At 49.3% G+C, this 16,163-nt stretch overlaps 1 protein-coding gene across 14 annotated transcripts in view; it reads right to left on the bottom strand.

Moving 5' to 3' along the window:
* Window positions 1-16,163, bottom strand: part of PPFIBP2 (PPFIA binding protein 2) — a 151,405-nt gene that overhangs the window by 112,883 nt on the left and 22,359 nt on the right. For 12 of the 14 annotated variants that reach the window (XR_009009224.1, XR_009009223.1, XR_009009225.1 and 9 more), the window contains exon 2: window positions 5,123-5,219. Coding sequence is in view for 10 of the 14 variants with exons in the window: in XM_057552646.1 (XP_057408629.1) it covers window positions 5,123-5,219 (97 nt within the window). In the remaining 4 variants the exon portion in view is untranslated. Of the gene's footprint in view, window positions 1-5,122; window positions 5,223-16,163 lie in introns of all 14 variants that reach the window. The other 2 variants (XM_057552647.1, XM_057552648.1) reach the window with 1 other exon arrangement.

Here is a 16,163-nt window from a genome sequence, read left to right on the forward strand (position 1 = left end):
CAGCCTCGGAGAGGGTACAACAAGACCAACTGAATGTTCAGAGCTTGGACTCAATCATCAGCCTTTAACACCACAGCTGAAATCATTCACGGGCCAAAGTGAATAATCACAGTCTTGATCAGAACTTTCTCTGCCCTCACACAGTCTTTAAAAAAAAAAAAAAAGCAGACACTAATCAGAGTTGGCAGAAAGGCCAGGACAGAGCAACCTCTTTGTTTAACTGTTATAAAACACATTCCTTCTAACTATTCCTCATCAATGCGTATAGCTTGTACCGCACAAGTAACCTCCTGCCCCAGCGAAGAGGAGTAAGCGGTCCCCCGGGTCCTGACCAGGGGTTCTCTGGTCCTATTTCAGACGCAGCCGCTGACCCCGTTAGCCCACAGATGAAGCCCTATGCAAAATTAGCGTGCGGCAGTTGCTCTGGGTTATCCAGAGGGATATAATTAAGCAGTATAGTGTCGAATTACGATCATCAACGGTGTAATTCAATTATGGTGTTATTTGTAGGCTGAATCACAGGGACTAATCAGGAAGAAGACCAGATCAAAGGTTAACATCATACTGGAACTTAAAACAATGGTCTTTTGTATTAGAAACAAACCATTTTGACAAGAGTCCTGGGTTTTTTAACAGTCACCTCTTCCCAACTTTCTGCTATAAAATTCTTGGGTTCTATTTAAGTACAGCACACCCGGGATACACCTATTCAGGTTTCAAGAATCCATCTTAGCAAGGAGTTTCACTTCACATTTCTGCTTCATTTCCTACTTCTGCTTAGAAGGCATTTCCTTTTCTCACACCTCCAGAGCGGATGAATGCCTTGAGATGATGAGGGTCACCATGTGTGGCCCTGCAGGGGTGTACTTGGCACTTGTGTATCAGGATGTCCTCCAAGTGTTCTTGGCCTGGTTGCTTCTACGAGTGATAACCTCTTGCACTATTTGCACTGTTTACATTCATTGGAGGAAGGGGGCACCTGTTTTGCATTAAAGGCTTAATTACATCAACAGCGGTATCACATGCCCTGAGTATACTCTTTTGGAAACTCTTTTGGAAAGAGTTTTGGAAAGTGAAGAGTAGCCTATCATACTATAGAGTAATTAATAAAGGGAAAGTCCTTGTTATATAGTGTTATGTTATGATTATTAATAATCATTATTCAAGGAATTGTGTCTATTTTAGTAGGAATCCCTGTTGTTTCTGCATAAGTGCTTGCTATTTCGGGCATGCAGGAAGCCCATAAAAATTTCTTCCACTGAAATAAGTGTAATTGTGTTTCCATAAAGTGAGAGAATACAGTCCTTGGGCACTTGTTTGAGTACTTTAACAGATGCAAAAGCAACTGAGTGTTGAAAGTGTTGGTGGTGCTACTTGACATCCTTCGCCTTCAAATGAATGAGAGAACAGAAATTTAAAAAGGACGATTTTAATGTTAACACAAAAACGTCACTTCTGCAGGATCTGTGTATCATGATTTGGTGCCACAATCTTCAAACTTTCTTTCAGCTGCTCCACCCTTAAGCAAAGGAGCCCTCACTTTGAAGTCGAATGTGTAAGAGAAGAGAGCAAGCCATTGTGGCCAAGAGACGGGGTGGGGGCGGGGGTGGGTGTGAGGATGGGCAAGAACAGGACTGGCCCCTCCTCCCAGTTAATTCTCTTCTCCTATAGATGGCCCCACAGAACCCCAGGGCTTGGCTACACTTCGCCATAAAACCAACCCGGGAATGAATGGAGCCCAGAAGAAGTTCAGATGGCCCTGGACTCAAATCTTAGTTCTGTCATTTACCAGCACTACAGCTTGGGCGGCAAAAATAATGTCAGTACTAATATCAACAAAACCAAGAGTAACCTAGACCAGTTGAGCACTTGCTAAGTGCCAGGCATTGTTCTAAGTGCCTTCTTTGCCTTAATTTAATCCTCCCAATAATATGAGATGGGTACTGTTATTGCCACTGTTTTATATATGAGGAAACTGAGGCTCAGAGGGATTAAGCGATTCGCCCAAAGATTCCACAGCTAGTAGTAAGTGGCTGAGCTGGGATTCAGATCCCCACAGTCTATCTAACTCTGCAGTCTACATTAATTAATCACAAAAATCCCTAAGCTCTTTGGCCGAATTTGGCCCAGCCAACTTGAAAATGAGGATGGTTTTAATAATCTTGAGGAAAAGTATTCCACACAAAAGCATTCAATAATTATCATTCTTTTCATTGCAAATGGCATAGAACATATGCCCTCCAGACACTCGCTAATAACCTCAGTGTTGAATTATCTGTCAAACAGCTCCTGTCAAACGTCTGTGTGAGCCAATTACTACATAAGGGATGGCTCACAGAAGGTACCAACCACCGACTCTTCAGGAAAATTAGTGATTTATTATTCCAAAAGAATCAGCCAAACAAAGGTACAAGTAGAGAAAATAATCAACGAAGTTCAGCATGCAGCCAGATAAAGTATAGGCACAGAAAGCAATAACTGCCTCCTAATCAACGAAAAGGGGAGCTTATTCACACAAGTAAATAAAATACACGTGACAAATATCTATTAAACCCCTATTCTGTGTTGCACTGAAGATGCAGCAACAAAGCCTCTGTCATCATAGAGCTTACATTCTGATGCAGGAGGCAGATAATAAAAAAAGAGACGAATATGAACGTAATGGGTCAGATGGTGATATGTGCTATAAAGAAATAAAAAAAGGATAAAAGGACGGCACTGATGTGGGGATGCTATATTAGAGAGTGTCAGGGAAGGCCTCAGACATGGTGATATTTCAGTACAGATCTGACCTGACTGTACTTGGAGGAGAACATTCCAGCAGAGGGGACAGCAAGCACAAAGGCCCTGAGACAGCCAGTGCTGAAGTGAGACAAGCCAGATGGAAGGTGTAGGAGGTGCAGCCACAAAGGCAGCCAAAGGCCAAATCATATACAGTGTTGCTCGTTATGACGGGGACTTCAGATTTTTATCCTGAGATGGGAAGCCACTGAAGAGTTGTGGGGAGAGTGATGTGATTTGATTATTCTGCTGCTCTGTGGAAGACAGGCTACAAGGGGGCAAGAGCAGAGCAGAGACTGCTCAGAGACCATGCATTAATCTTGAAGACCCCAGGCACATCTGGGAGGCATGCACAAGCCTTAGACAATGAAAACTACAAAACACAAATGGGTGAAATAAGGGCCTGAATAAATGAGAACTCCACTGTATCCTTAGAGAAGACTCAGCATGGTAAAGATTTTTTGTCCCTCATTAATTTATCAAGAGCTAATATTTTATAGTGCTTACTATATGCCAAGCTTTGTTTTAAGCACCTTACACGTATAAGCACAGCAAGCTTCTTAGGTGGGTTCTATTATTATTCCTATTTTAATATGAGGAGACGGAGGCATGGTTCATGCAGGTAACTTGATGCAGAGCTAGGATCTGAACCAAGCAGTCTGGCTACAGATGCTCCCCCGACTAACCCACAAAGAATGCCTTGGAACATCTTAGACCACCCCTCTGCAAAACTCTCATGTCTGTTCCAGAGAAGTCCGGGGAACCCTTCCAGAAGAAGCCTGCCAGGGTGGAGGCCTAAGGAAATGGGAGAAGGAGGGAGCATGTAGTACTGGAAGGGAAGAAGGATGGGTGTCCCGGGTTCCACACGACCCACACCAGGGCCCGCCCTCCACACCCACTGCAGAGCCCCAACCAAGGCAAGGCCCCAAGGATCCAGACATGTAGTCCTCTCCCACAGACAGAGGGGATTTTGCCAGAGACTTTGTCATTTCAGGAATGCCTGTGTGGGGAAATTAGGAGGCAGGAGGAGGAATTGACCTCACACAAGGCTGCCTTCTTTAGGCGGTGTCCCATTTATCCGTCCTAGCCATCCAAGAGCTCTGCTCACTCCAGGGGCTCTCAGAGTCTCTTCCTTGCCCCTTGGCTGGGGGCTCAGCAGTGCTGACAGCCTGAGATGGTCTGAGAGTCTGACCCTGTGGCTCTGATCTCAATGCACAGGAGGCCCCGGAAGCTTCCAGATGCGACTCTCTGAAAGGACTGCTAGGAAACCCATGCTCTTGGCCATTTCCTCTCAGTAGGGCTTCAGGGACCCTGATCTAGAGCAGGACATCCCAATCTCTGGAGCCTCTGAAAAGTGGGATGTTAGTCACGGCCTCCCAAGGACCCTTCTGTCCACTGAGAAATTAAGAGCCTGACAGATGACAGCTAGAACACGTCCTCTGTCCCAGGTGCAAACACCCAGAGCCCTCAGTGCATCAGGTGTATCTGCAGGACGGAAGGAAAGGCAAGGGGGCAATGCCTGGTGCTCTGTGCATGCCCTGGGCTCTAGCCACACTCAGCCCAAACCTTCTTCCCGCAGCCCTAGCTCCATGCAACGAGGAGCAAAGTCCCAAAGAAACACGCCCAGTCAACAAATAAGGCCAGTGACCTGTATCAGGTAAGGACAGAAAGAAGGCCTGGGGCCGGCGGGGAAAGATTTCCAACAATGACAGGCTTATTCTAACCAATATGGGCTTCAGTTGCCCCCATCAAGGAGTTAATCAGCCCAAACAGCCCACTGGCAGTCCTTTCCAATTAACCAGTTTTGCTGGATCTCTTCTAGAGAATAATCCTAACTGGCTAAGGCAAACGTGAAGCCAAACAGTTACAATGGATAAAAAACATATAGAACATTCTTCAGGTGATTAGGTGAATCAATACAGAACTGCCTCCTGACTCTCAAACATACTGGAGACCAGCCGGGAAAGGGAGCTGACACCAGTGCTGGGGGCAAAGTCAGCGAGATTGCAAGTTTCAGCTTGACTGTAATAAGCCATGATGTGCTCTGAAAACTTTACAATAAAATCAATCTCACTGCACCTGTTGCAGCCAGGATCCAAACTGCGATACAGTTACACACATGCTGATAGATGGTGCATCTGTACTCTCAACAGAGCCCTAGGCTCGCAGCAGATAGCAAAGAGTCCAAGTTTGCACTGTTAAAAAAGAGACGACACACACAGTAAAATAAAAGAAATCCAACAGGGGCCTTCTCTCTGCACCCAAAAGAAAAGTCCAATGAGAGGAAACGGTTTCTCAGTGCGGAGGATGAGCTCTGGGTCGCCAGGACCCCTGACCGTACCTGCAATGATCCCGTCCATCTGCTCCAGGGCAGCTTCCAGCGCGTGACTCGCATCAGAAGCCATGAGTCCTTCCCCCTGCTTAGTCTCCTCCTTCTCCTACTGAAAATTCAAATACAGAACAAAGGAAAAATTACAGAGAGTTCCACATTACGTATCCAAGACCGCCAAGCCCTCTCGATTCCACCATCACAACCGCACTCTCAGAGGAATCTTGGTAGCCCACGTGTGGTTTCTGCCATCTCCACGGCTTCGCCCTCCAGGCACGAGTGTTCTTAATCCATGAATCTTCAGCACGTGATGCCATGTGCTTGTGTCATGAAAAGCCACTAGGGCTCTCCAGAGTGACCTGCAGCAGTGAGACAGCGACTGCCACTCCTACCATCATTACAGTCACGGCTCCAGAAGCTCCAGCCACCCCTGGGGAAGGCTCGAGGCTCCCCTAGGGTTGGGGAAAGCCGGGACATGCCCCGTAGCCATGGGTCGCAGCAGGCATTGGCAGTCTTATATCTGCATTTGTCTCACACCTGCAATGCTCTCCTTGGGCAGGTGTGACCCAGGCTGAGAGGACTCAACTGCCACTTTCACTTCTCAAGTGGGCCAATGGGCCCCATCTAGGAAGGCTGCAGGTGCACTGCTGTGGGGAGAGTACCGTCCCTGGAACCAGAAACACTGTCTCTTACCATTTTAGTTCTACTCCATCCAGCACCATTCAAGGTACAAAATCCCATCTTCTCAGGGCTGGAGAATTTCTCCAAAAATACACAGTCTAGCCACTCCCCTAATGCTGAGTCTCCCTTCTAATGGTAGAGGTGGCAATTGGTTCCATCTCCAGACAGCTCTGCCTCTTAGAAAGGTCTTTAAGCTAAAGTGTCTTCTTACAGCCCCTTCTCATTTTTCTTGCTTCCCACCCCCTTCCTGGGTGGCAGGGAGAGACTTACACGACAGCATTTGTAATCCTGAGAAGAGACTTAGCTCACGTCTGTGAACTGGAGGCAGGTGTGCCCAATAGGCCTAAGTGCTACGGAGGACAGAGGCAGGGCTCCGGGACCCAAGGGTGGCACAGGTCAGGGAACAGGGGGTTCTGCTGCTCATTTTCCCCATGAAGTTAGACCTTTGGAGTGAAGAGAGGAAAGTGAGCAACCACTGGAAAGTGGCTTTGGAGATGGTGTGGATAAGAACGTCAGGACCACAAAGAACCGCACTGGACAGCACCAGGCAGGAACAGCTAAATACCCTGGGTGCAAAGCCAGCCCTGCCATCTACTGTGTGATCTCTGACCCTCAGTATCCTCACCTGTAAAATAGGGATGATGACAGCACCTAGCTCACAGGGTTGATGTCATGGTTAAATGAGTAATTAACATTTCATTGAAAATGCATGTCTTGCATGTAGTAAGGGCTCAATAAACTTCAGCCCTTTTTTTTCTTTTTTTAAAGTGAGGATGTATTTGTGCCAGGATAGCTCACCGGATGAGGGACTTTAAACTAATATGGGGTAGGTTCAGGGAGGGAGAACCCAAATAAGTCCAAGAGGTTGGTCCTTTGGAGGAGATAAGCACGGCAAAGAAAGATAAGCAACTATGCGTGTGGAAGGGGAGGGCCGTGACTCACAGGTGCAAAGGCCAAGAACTGGTCAGAAATGGGCACTGAGCCTCAGCAGTGCAAGAACCATCCGCTATCAGCTCAGGGGAGTGAGAAGAGGGGCTTCAGAGGGGGTGGAACCTCACTGGCACCTCAGGGCTGTGGCAGGAACCAGGCAGGGCTGCAAAAAGGAGCGGCCCAGACAGCTACGGAGCAAGTGCGGGTGCAGATGTCAGGGGCTGAATAGAAGCAAACCGGGGAGGGGGTTGTGGGTGGAGAAGAGGCAGCAGGAAAAGGGGAGGTAGCAGAAGCGGGGCAAGATTCAGCACATTCACATCTGCTCGGCCATATGGGGTATTAAAAGTCTGAAACATGTCCTACCCTCTGAGGACTTCCCAACCGCTCCCAGCAAAAAAGATCCAAAGTCCATACTGTGACCTAACGGAAGCAGCTCGGCAGGATCCGGCCAGGCCAACCCCACACGGCCCTCGCCCTCGATCCCCATGCTTCGGCAGCCTCCGGCCTTGTCCGCTCCCCCAGGACTCCAAGCCCCCTTTCCTCCTCTGCAAGTGTGCACCTGCTGTCCCTCTGTCCTGAGCTCACTTCCCCAGCTCTCTGGACGGCTGATCAGTCCTCAGCCTTCAGGCCTCCGCTCTGAAGTCTCTTCTCAGAGACGCCTTCCTTGCACGCCTGCATCTAAAGCAGCCCTTTGACAGCACGGCGGTTCCAAAGACTCTCGTCCATCTACATTTCCTTGCTAACTGGCCTTGCTAACTCTCTCCATGAAGGCAGGCGGACCCTGTCTGCCTTGCTCACCCCAATGTGCCCTGCGTAGCAGAGTGACAGGCACAAGGGAGTTTATGCGTAAATACTTGTGAATAAAAGATGGATCCATGTGGCCAACACGGCCTGAACCCTGTCGTGCTGGGCACTGGAGGGAATATTGACAAATCAGGCCTAATCCCTGCTCCCATGGACCATGCAGTCTAGTGGAGAAGACAGAAGTATGAACAAATAATTATGACACAGAGTGAGGTATGCTGATAGAGGCGGGTACACAGTTTCCCTGGGCCTTAAAGGATGGGTAGGAACTTTTTCAGTAGATGAGGGCGATTCCAGGCAGAGGGAGCAGTGCACGAAAGGCAGGAAAACATGTAAAGACAGGATGTAGTTGGCAAATGTCAGAATGGTTCACGAAATTATACAGGAACATCCAGCTGCTCACCATGAGTCAAAACCCTCCACGGAATTCACTTAAGCATGGTAAGGGCAATTAACGAGAGGAGCTTGGGAATTACACCCACGGCTTCAGGGATCTGGACGCCCGTGCTTGGCAACTCAAGTGGCCTCAGATGTAAACTTGATAGATATTTTTAAAAAGAAAGATCTCATATTTCAGCAGACTGGCTCCATTGGGGGCCTTAGTACCTGGGTGAAAGGTAAGAGGGCAGTCAGAAGGTGCTGAGCCCAGAGGGCCCAGCTAGGACCCCCTGCAACAGAAGGGACATAAAAGATGACCCATGGGCCCTCTGCCCAAGGATGAGTTTGTACTTGGCAGACAGCAAGTTGGGTGGATCCGTGGGAGCTGGCGAGAAGTGAAACATGAGTCAAAGGTGTATCATCTTTACGGCCCAGGACCTGGGCCAGTAAGATTGGGAGCGCTCAGGAGGCAGAACCTGCTTTGGGTGGCTGATGAGCTCAGTTCTGGGTCTGAGATGATGGCAGGATGCAGGGAGAACGGGCTCTGCCAGCCTCTGATACAGAGTGGCTATGAGGGGTCAGTGGTGTGGGGTACAAGGGGGACCGCTGAAAGGCCAAATATGCCATAGGAGCTGGGCCTCCAGGCCTGTCTGTGAACACGGACACTCTGGAATAAGGAAGCCACGATTCCATTCACCAACCATTCCCATTCTGGCAGCTACAGCCATTTCCTTCCCTCACAAGGTTAGAGCTCCCCATCTGTAACGCACCCCAGGACAATCCCTGCTTTCAAGGAACTGGGGGTCCCAGAGGCAAACGTGTCATCCGGCTGCCATCAGTGTATCTGTTCATCCCCACAGAGACACAGCACCTCCCTTGGGAGCCTAGGTTCATCGGGCATGTGAGGCTTAAGTGCACAAAGCACCAGAAGCCGCGTGCGAGGAGGTCCCCCGCAGAGAAGTCAGGTGAAGAGGCTGGAGGGCACATCTGGAAGAGGCAGTAACCCAAGGCCTGGGGAAGAGAGCAGGATCCAGGGCAAACTGCAAAGGGGCGCGTGAAAGGCAGGGCAGCCTCTAAGCAGGTGGTGGGGAATGGAGGTGAAAGCAAGTTCTTCACCCGTGAGACGGGAGCTGCGGCAGCCACCCAGGCTGGACAGCGGAGGAGCTGAGAGTGCGCCCTGGGGACTCGAAGGAGGGGCGCCCCACCAGCCCAGGAAGGAGAGGAACAGGCAGGGGAGGACACGGTGCTCTCAACATGCTCAGTTCAGTGACAGTTGTTGTCTTAGCCGAAAGCGGTTTTCATTCCCTGTGGACACCTGGACCATTAACACAGCCCTGCATTTGACCCTGACGAGCAGGTAGCCTTCTCATACCAAGAAACTGGCTCACCCCGAGCTGCAAAGATAAGGTAGGGAATGTTGTTTAAGGAAAGAAAAGGTGTGGTCCATTCCTCATGCATCCCTCCCCTCCCCCACAGGCCTCTCTAGAGGCTGTCATCTGCCCACGTGTGATGGTGCCTGACGCTGGGCCCCCCTAATACAGGGCTTGACCCTCCTCTTTGCTACCAGCCAGGGAGGAAACAACTCTGCAGCTGTGAGACCAGCCAGTGAGGAAGGAACAGCCACGTTTTAGAAGGACAGTGTCTGTGAGAGGTGTCAGAGTCACATGATCTGCGCCATACAGAGGCTGGTTTGGCACTTTGAACTTGAATAGGAGGCACGGTTAGGTGCAGTTTAGAAAGTGAGCCACAATTAGCCACCCATCACCTGGTGGACTCTAAGGCAGTAACTTAGATATGGTATTAACTACCCCCATGCTCAGCAACGGAGAATCAGGAGGCAGGAATGGCTGACTAAGATAAGTAAGTCTTGGGCAAGTAAATCTTAACTTGTCCCACCCATGCTGAAATGCAAGCTTCCATTCCATTTTATAACCCACTTTTCTCTCACTAAAAGTGGTTAGGGATGCAAGTGTTCTGGGCAGGCTCGGACTGTCCTGGATGCAGGAAGGAATCAGGAACAGATCTAGAGTCCCTGGTACCCTCCAGGGTCTCCTGCCGGGGCTGCACCCCAACTCCTCACAGCTGCAGCCAGACGGGCGCCCGCATCCCTGCGTAGAAAGCAAGACCTGGGGAAGGAGCCCTCAGCCAAGAACCCACCACCACCAAACTCACACTCATCTCAGACCTCTCCTGGCCCCAAATGGTCAACAGGTGGTAAAGAAGTATCACCACATCATAACAAACCGAAAACTTTTCCCCACAATTTACTGGTCACCCATAAACCACAGGGGCTCGTTCTTCAAATGGTTATTTAAAGGAATACCTGTTTTTATCCCTAAGCTGAGGAGACGGCCTCTTAAAAAGATATAGGAAACTTACCTCTTTGGGATAGTAGAGCAAGAAGCCATTTTCAGCATTAAAAAAACAATGATAAAGATGAGGAAGACATACAAAGAAAATTGATGGCAGTGCCTACATTCTCAATCACATCCCATATCGACCAATATTAACTTTCTTTTTAAAGGACAAGTAAGAACATGGGGTTTATAGCCAGACTGTCTTGATTTAAACCTGGGCTCTGCTGCATAATGGCTGTGGGTCTTTAAAGAGATTACTTAATCTCCCTGAGACTCAACTGTCTCATCTGTAAAATCAGTATAAAACCAATCTCATTATGGGCAAAAGTAAACAAGAGATAGAGCTCAGATAAATACAGGAGATTGAAGTCAAACATCTACTTTAGCTACTCACTGAAACAAGAGTAGAGGAATTTATTTTTTTTTATTTTTAATTTTTTTAAAAGTGCTTCTATAGCACCTTGTATTTTTTTTTAATTTAATTAAATTAATTAATTTATTTATTTACGGCTGTGTTGGGTCTTCGTTTCTGTGCGAGGGCTTTCTCTAGTTGCGGCAAGCGGGGGCCACTCTTCATCGCGGTGCGTGGGCCTCTCACTATCGCGGCCTCTCTTGTTGCGGAGCACAGGCTCCAGACGTGCAGGCTCAGTAATTGTGGCTCACGGGCCTAGTTGCTCCGCGGCATGTGGGATCTTCCCAGACCAGGGCTCGAACCTGTGTCCTACTGCATTGGCAGGCAGATTCTCAACCACTGCGCCACCAGGGAAGCCCCAAGGAATTTATTTTGAAAGACATAAACCCACAAGGACATGGAGAATGTGATAAGAGACCTAAGGGTGATGCTGGGGCGACAGCTATGCAGCAAGCAGAAAAGGGCAGTTGGTCCATGTTGGCGGGCTTCCAAACGCTCTGGGAGAGATTTCTTTAGTAATATGAAATTAACAGAACACCTGATGCCTCTGAACATCTTAAGAGATTTATACAGCTGGTGAAGAATTTAATTCCATGATAAGAAAATAGCAAACCAAGCAAATGACAAAAGAACTCTGAGGAAACCAAAAAGTAAAAATAATCTTAGTCCTTACAATAAAGCACCACAAACGTGTGGATTTAACAGAAATTGCACTGGCAGGATGGGGAGATGGAAAAGTCCTCATGAGTGGTGGGAACAAGATTGGAGAGAGAGCTGGTTCCTCATCTTCTAGGGTGGGAACTCAGAAGTCACTAGATAATGACAACTGAAAAAAAGTAATAAAGTAGCAGAATAAGCATTTTCCCAGTCCTATGGATAAAAATACTAAACGAGTTTGAAGTGGCTGCACCTGAGGAAGAGCTATGGGGGTGGGTAGATGGGGAGACGACTACTTTAACAAATCATATACAATTATTTGAGGCTTTAAATTGTGCAGATATATAGTAGTGATAAAAATAAAAACAATCAAAAAGATTAAAAGAGATAAAATGTGTGGTGTGCCTGGCACAGAGTCGAGATTTGATTAACGTGCGCTCCTTTCTCCTCGCAGCTACCGTATTATCGGGCAGGTGTCTGTTAGCTACCTACTAAGAGTTTATCCAACATTATCTCACTTAATCCCCTCATGCCACTTAGGAATTATTCTCTGCCTTTACAGACGAGCAAACAGATTAAGCAACGTGCCTGAGGATGGGCACTGTTCTTCCTCCCTTCCAAATTTCTTCTGAGACAGGAACCCAGTGGAGGGTTTTGAGCACAGGAGGGTCTAACTTACCTTTTAAAAGGATCATTTTGGCTGCTGCTTGGACTGGGGGTGGGGAAGGTGGGGCGGTGCAGCAGTGAACACAAGAAAACCAGGCAAGAGGTAAAGGCAGCTTGGACCACAGTGATTGTGGTAGATGTTCTAATCCTCAGTATATGTTGAGGGCAAAGCCCGTAAGCTCTACTGATAGATTGGGCGTGGGCATGAGAGAGACGGGTGAAACATGATTACAAGGCTTTTGCCCTGAGCCCCTGGGAGAGCGGGGAGAACTGCAGGAGCAACAGTCGAAGGGTGGTGGGGTGGGGAAGGGAGGGATGGATAAAATCAGGAGGTTGGTTTTGGAAATACTCAGTTTAAGATGCCCGGGGACACCTAGAGAGATATGCTGAGTAGGTATTTGGAAATTCAAGTCTGATATTCAGAGAGAAATCTGGGCTGGAGATAATCTGGGAGCCGTTTGCATAAAGGTGGTATTTAAAACAACTGCATGAAGTAAGTTAAGTAGTGTAAGACCAAAAAAAAAAAAAAAAAGAGGCCCCAGGACTCTTTGAAACACTCCAACGTGCAGTCAGGGAGGAGAACCAACGAAAGAGGCTGAGGAGGAACAGCCAGGAGAACTGAGACAGGGGTGCCCTAGAAACCAAATGAAGGGTTCAGGGTAGAGGACAAAATCAGGGGTGCTGAGTGCTACCGAGTCAGACCAGAGGCCATCCTCTCTCCAAAGGCTCGCTGGAGGTGATCTCACCTGCTTCACAGCCTCACCTGCCCCTGCCTTACCTCCCCCTCGACTGCAAGAGCCTGACTGGTTGCCCCGCCTCAGGCAGCCTCTTCACTCACCTGCACGATGGGCTCACCTACTGAGTGCTCCTCGAGTCTTGGAGTTTGTCAGAATCACCTGGAGAGCCAATAGAGCAAGAGGCCCAGGCTCATCTAAGGAGAAGAGCGCCAGGTGATTCTGAGGCTGACCGAAGTTGAACCACTGACGGAATGCAAACGCAGCTCCCAATCAGGCACTCTTCTGCTTGGTCCTGAGTCTCGGGGGCTCACCACCAGCAGGGGCAGAATTATGCTTCTTACCACGCCGACTCAACCTTCTCAGCTGCAACTCTAACTCTCATCATATCCCTTGGCAAACCTCTGCCCCATCCCAACCAAATGTCTTATTATCAGGGGACAGATTCTAGGTGTTAATTGCCTGAACCAGTGGCTTTCCTGCTTTTATGCCCATGCCCGAGGCTTTCCCTGCTAACTTCCCACCTTCTCTTCGAGCCAATTCTTCCAGAAAACCATGTGTATGGTCAGGCCACTCAAGATGGCTGTTCTCTTGTTCTCTGTACATCCCCTGCCCAACCAGTGCCTGCTTTACCCACATCTTATGCACATGACTGACCTTCCTACATACTTGCCCCAGGCCCCAGCTAATGACAGCTTGCCAAAGGGGGTGGTGAGGGGTGTGCCCCTCTACTGGTTTCCCTGGTAACTGATGAGCCCATCTGATGTCAATTTCCCCTTCCCCAAGGAGCGAAGACTGCCACCACGTCCTGCCCGCCGTCTGCTGCACATGGTGGGGTGTTGCTCCAGGACCTCGCTTCAGACATGTGAGCTCCCCCATCCATTAAACCACCGATGTCTCTGCTGTTGACTCTGGGCTATTTCTTTGGTCTTGAAGCTGGGCAAGCACAGGCCTTGTACGCCTGCAAGATGCAGCCTAACACCATGCTTGACCCTGCTCACCTAAATGTGATCTCCCCATCTCTTTGACCTTGCAGGAAAAGGATGAGAGCAGCTGTGCACAGCCATCTTCTCTGCAAGCCTTCCATGGGTCTGGGCCCCCGAGAGCATCCCCCCTTCTGTAAGCCCCAAAGAAACTTTTAATTACTGATAAAATAAAACAGTGGGAAACTAAAGCCTGGGAGATAGTGGGGGCTTGGAGGAGGAGTAGCGGCAGGTGGCCCATCCCCCTTCCAGAACCCGACACCGCCCCCCTCCATGCCCTCACATTCAGTGGGCCCCGATACATGGTCTTCCCCAAACTGCTCCCCATCCCAACTCAGTGATGCCACCAGTCGCCAAGCCAGAAACCTGGGGGTCATCCCTGGCCTTCCCTTCTCTCACCCACATCCAGTTGGTCACCATGTCCAGTAAGATCTGTCCCCTCATCTGTCTCTCAGATCTGTCCCCTCATCTGTCTCTCAGATCTGTCCCCTCATCTGTCTCTCAGATCTGTCCCCTCATCTGTCTCTCAGATCTGTCCCCTCATCTGTCTCTCAGATCTGTCCCCTCATCTTCACCTGCCCAGCTTCAGGCCACATCATCTCCCATCGGAACGGCTGCAACGGCTTCCTGGCTGCTTTTCCTGCCTGCAGCCTCACCCCCACCTCCTCACCCCCGTCCTCTGCACTGCTGCCAGGAGCATGGGTCTATTTCACAAACCTAGCCATAGCACCCCAGTGCTTGTACAAGTTTTCACCTGCTTCCTATCACCCCGGAAACCACCAGAGAGGAAGTTAAGGACCTGAGAGACAGTCAAGAGACAGACAGTCAAGAGCGTGCGCTCTGTAGCCAGGCTTCCGTTTGGACCCATGTTCTTCCCATCACGGGCTATACCCTTGGACAAGTTCCTTAACATCACTGAGCTTCATTTCCCTAGTTATAAAATGCGGGTGAAAAAATACATGTTGTGCGGTTGTGGACATTCCATGAGATAATGCATGTGGAAGTCCTTTGCACGTAACTGGGTGCAAGTTCACAACCACGGCAGTTCTAATTCCATACCTGGCCCCGCCCTGAGCACCAACCATTAGACACAACAGCCAAGTTATTTTTACCGCACTACTTTTACTCTAAGGCTCCCTTAGGATGCAATGTTTTAGGCCACGACCCCCATCCCACCTGCTCCATTCCCTCTCCTCTTTCAAGGCCCAATTCCAACATCATGATTCCAGGGATCCTCTCCTTCCCCCAGATAGAAGTGACTGCCCGGACTCAGTCCCCTTCTCCACGCTCATGACAGACTCCCTCACAGAACTCTCTAGAGCACGGGTCACTACAAGTGTGGGATCCTTTATCTGAGTGGTAGTTCCTTGTGGGCAGGGCCGTGTCTCCAAGCCCAGAGCTGCGCCCAGGACCTGGCACAGAGCAAGGAGTCAGCTCACGTTTGTTGGATGGGGGAGACAGCTGGAGGCTAACCAGGGGCAAAACTCCTCTCCATCTGTGGACCAGTGAAACAAGTTACCTGCTTCCAAAGTACATCAGGACAGGGACAGGATAGACATTCCCATTCCAGAAGGGAGAAAATGGAAGAAATAAAGGCCACTGGTCTTAACTGGAAGCTGAGAGGCTTCTAGGGGTGGCAGGCAAGTCTGCAAGTCTGCACAGACCCCGAGGCCTGACTGAGGTCCTGTCCAGCCCTGAGGTCTTTGATCCCACGGGGACGGGCCTGACAGTACAGAAAAGCAGCACACCTGGCCTCAGGGCCACGGCAGGGCCTATAGACACCAACACTGTATCAGGACCGAAGGACAAGGCCACGGGCATTAACTTCCCATCAGGACAGAGGAGCCAGACACAGAGAGACCCTGTCACTATGAAGGGGAGCCAGAGCAGAGCAGAGGGACCAGGTTGCTGAGAAAGCAGCTGTCAGAGCTGGCGACCGCCTTTCATGAATATCTGAGTCTAATAAAAGTGAAGAGGTGGAGACGATTTCTTTTGTCAATGAATAGAAGCTTAAATAGCCTAAGAAAAACTGCACAGGAGAAAATAAAAGGATGCTACTTAAGGTGAACAAGCACACTTAACTTGTCCCCGTCTAATCGTGGTATCAGTAACTCCTAATAACAAGCATTCGTTTAAAGCTATTGGCTTCAGAAATGTTTTTCACACATAAGGCTTCTCATTCCCACCTAAACATCCCAGATCAAGCTGTTCTGATTAGTGAGCCAGTTAAGCTGAGCCCAGTGGGTGCCAAGATAAGTCAGAATCACTGAAGGGCCCTAAGCCTAGGTGCAGGCTGGCGGTGCCGGCTGGCGACAGGGGACAAATGCAATATTTCTTGCTTAGTGTCTTTTTCCCGCTGTACCAGATTAGTGAGCTGCGTGCACTGGGCATTCCCAGCCACTCCCTGTTGGGCGAGTTCCAAAAGATCCCTAAGAATACTTGTGCTGGAGC

This window comes from Balaenoptera acutorostrata, chromosome 9 (genome assembly GCF_949987535.1).
Source record: "Balaenoptera acutorostrata chromosome 9, mBalAcu1.1, whole genome shotgun sequence".
In the NCBI taxonomy this organism is placed as follows: Eukaryota; Metazoa; Chordata; class Mammalia; order Artiodactyla; family Balaenopteridae; genus Balaenoptera; species Balaenoptera acutorostrata.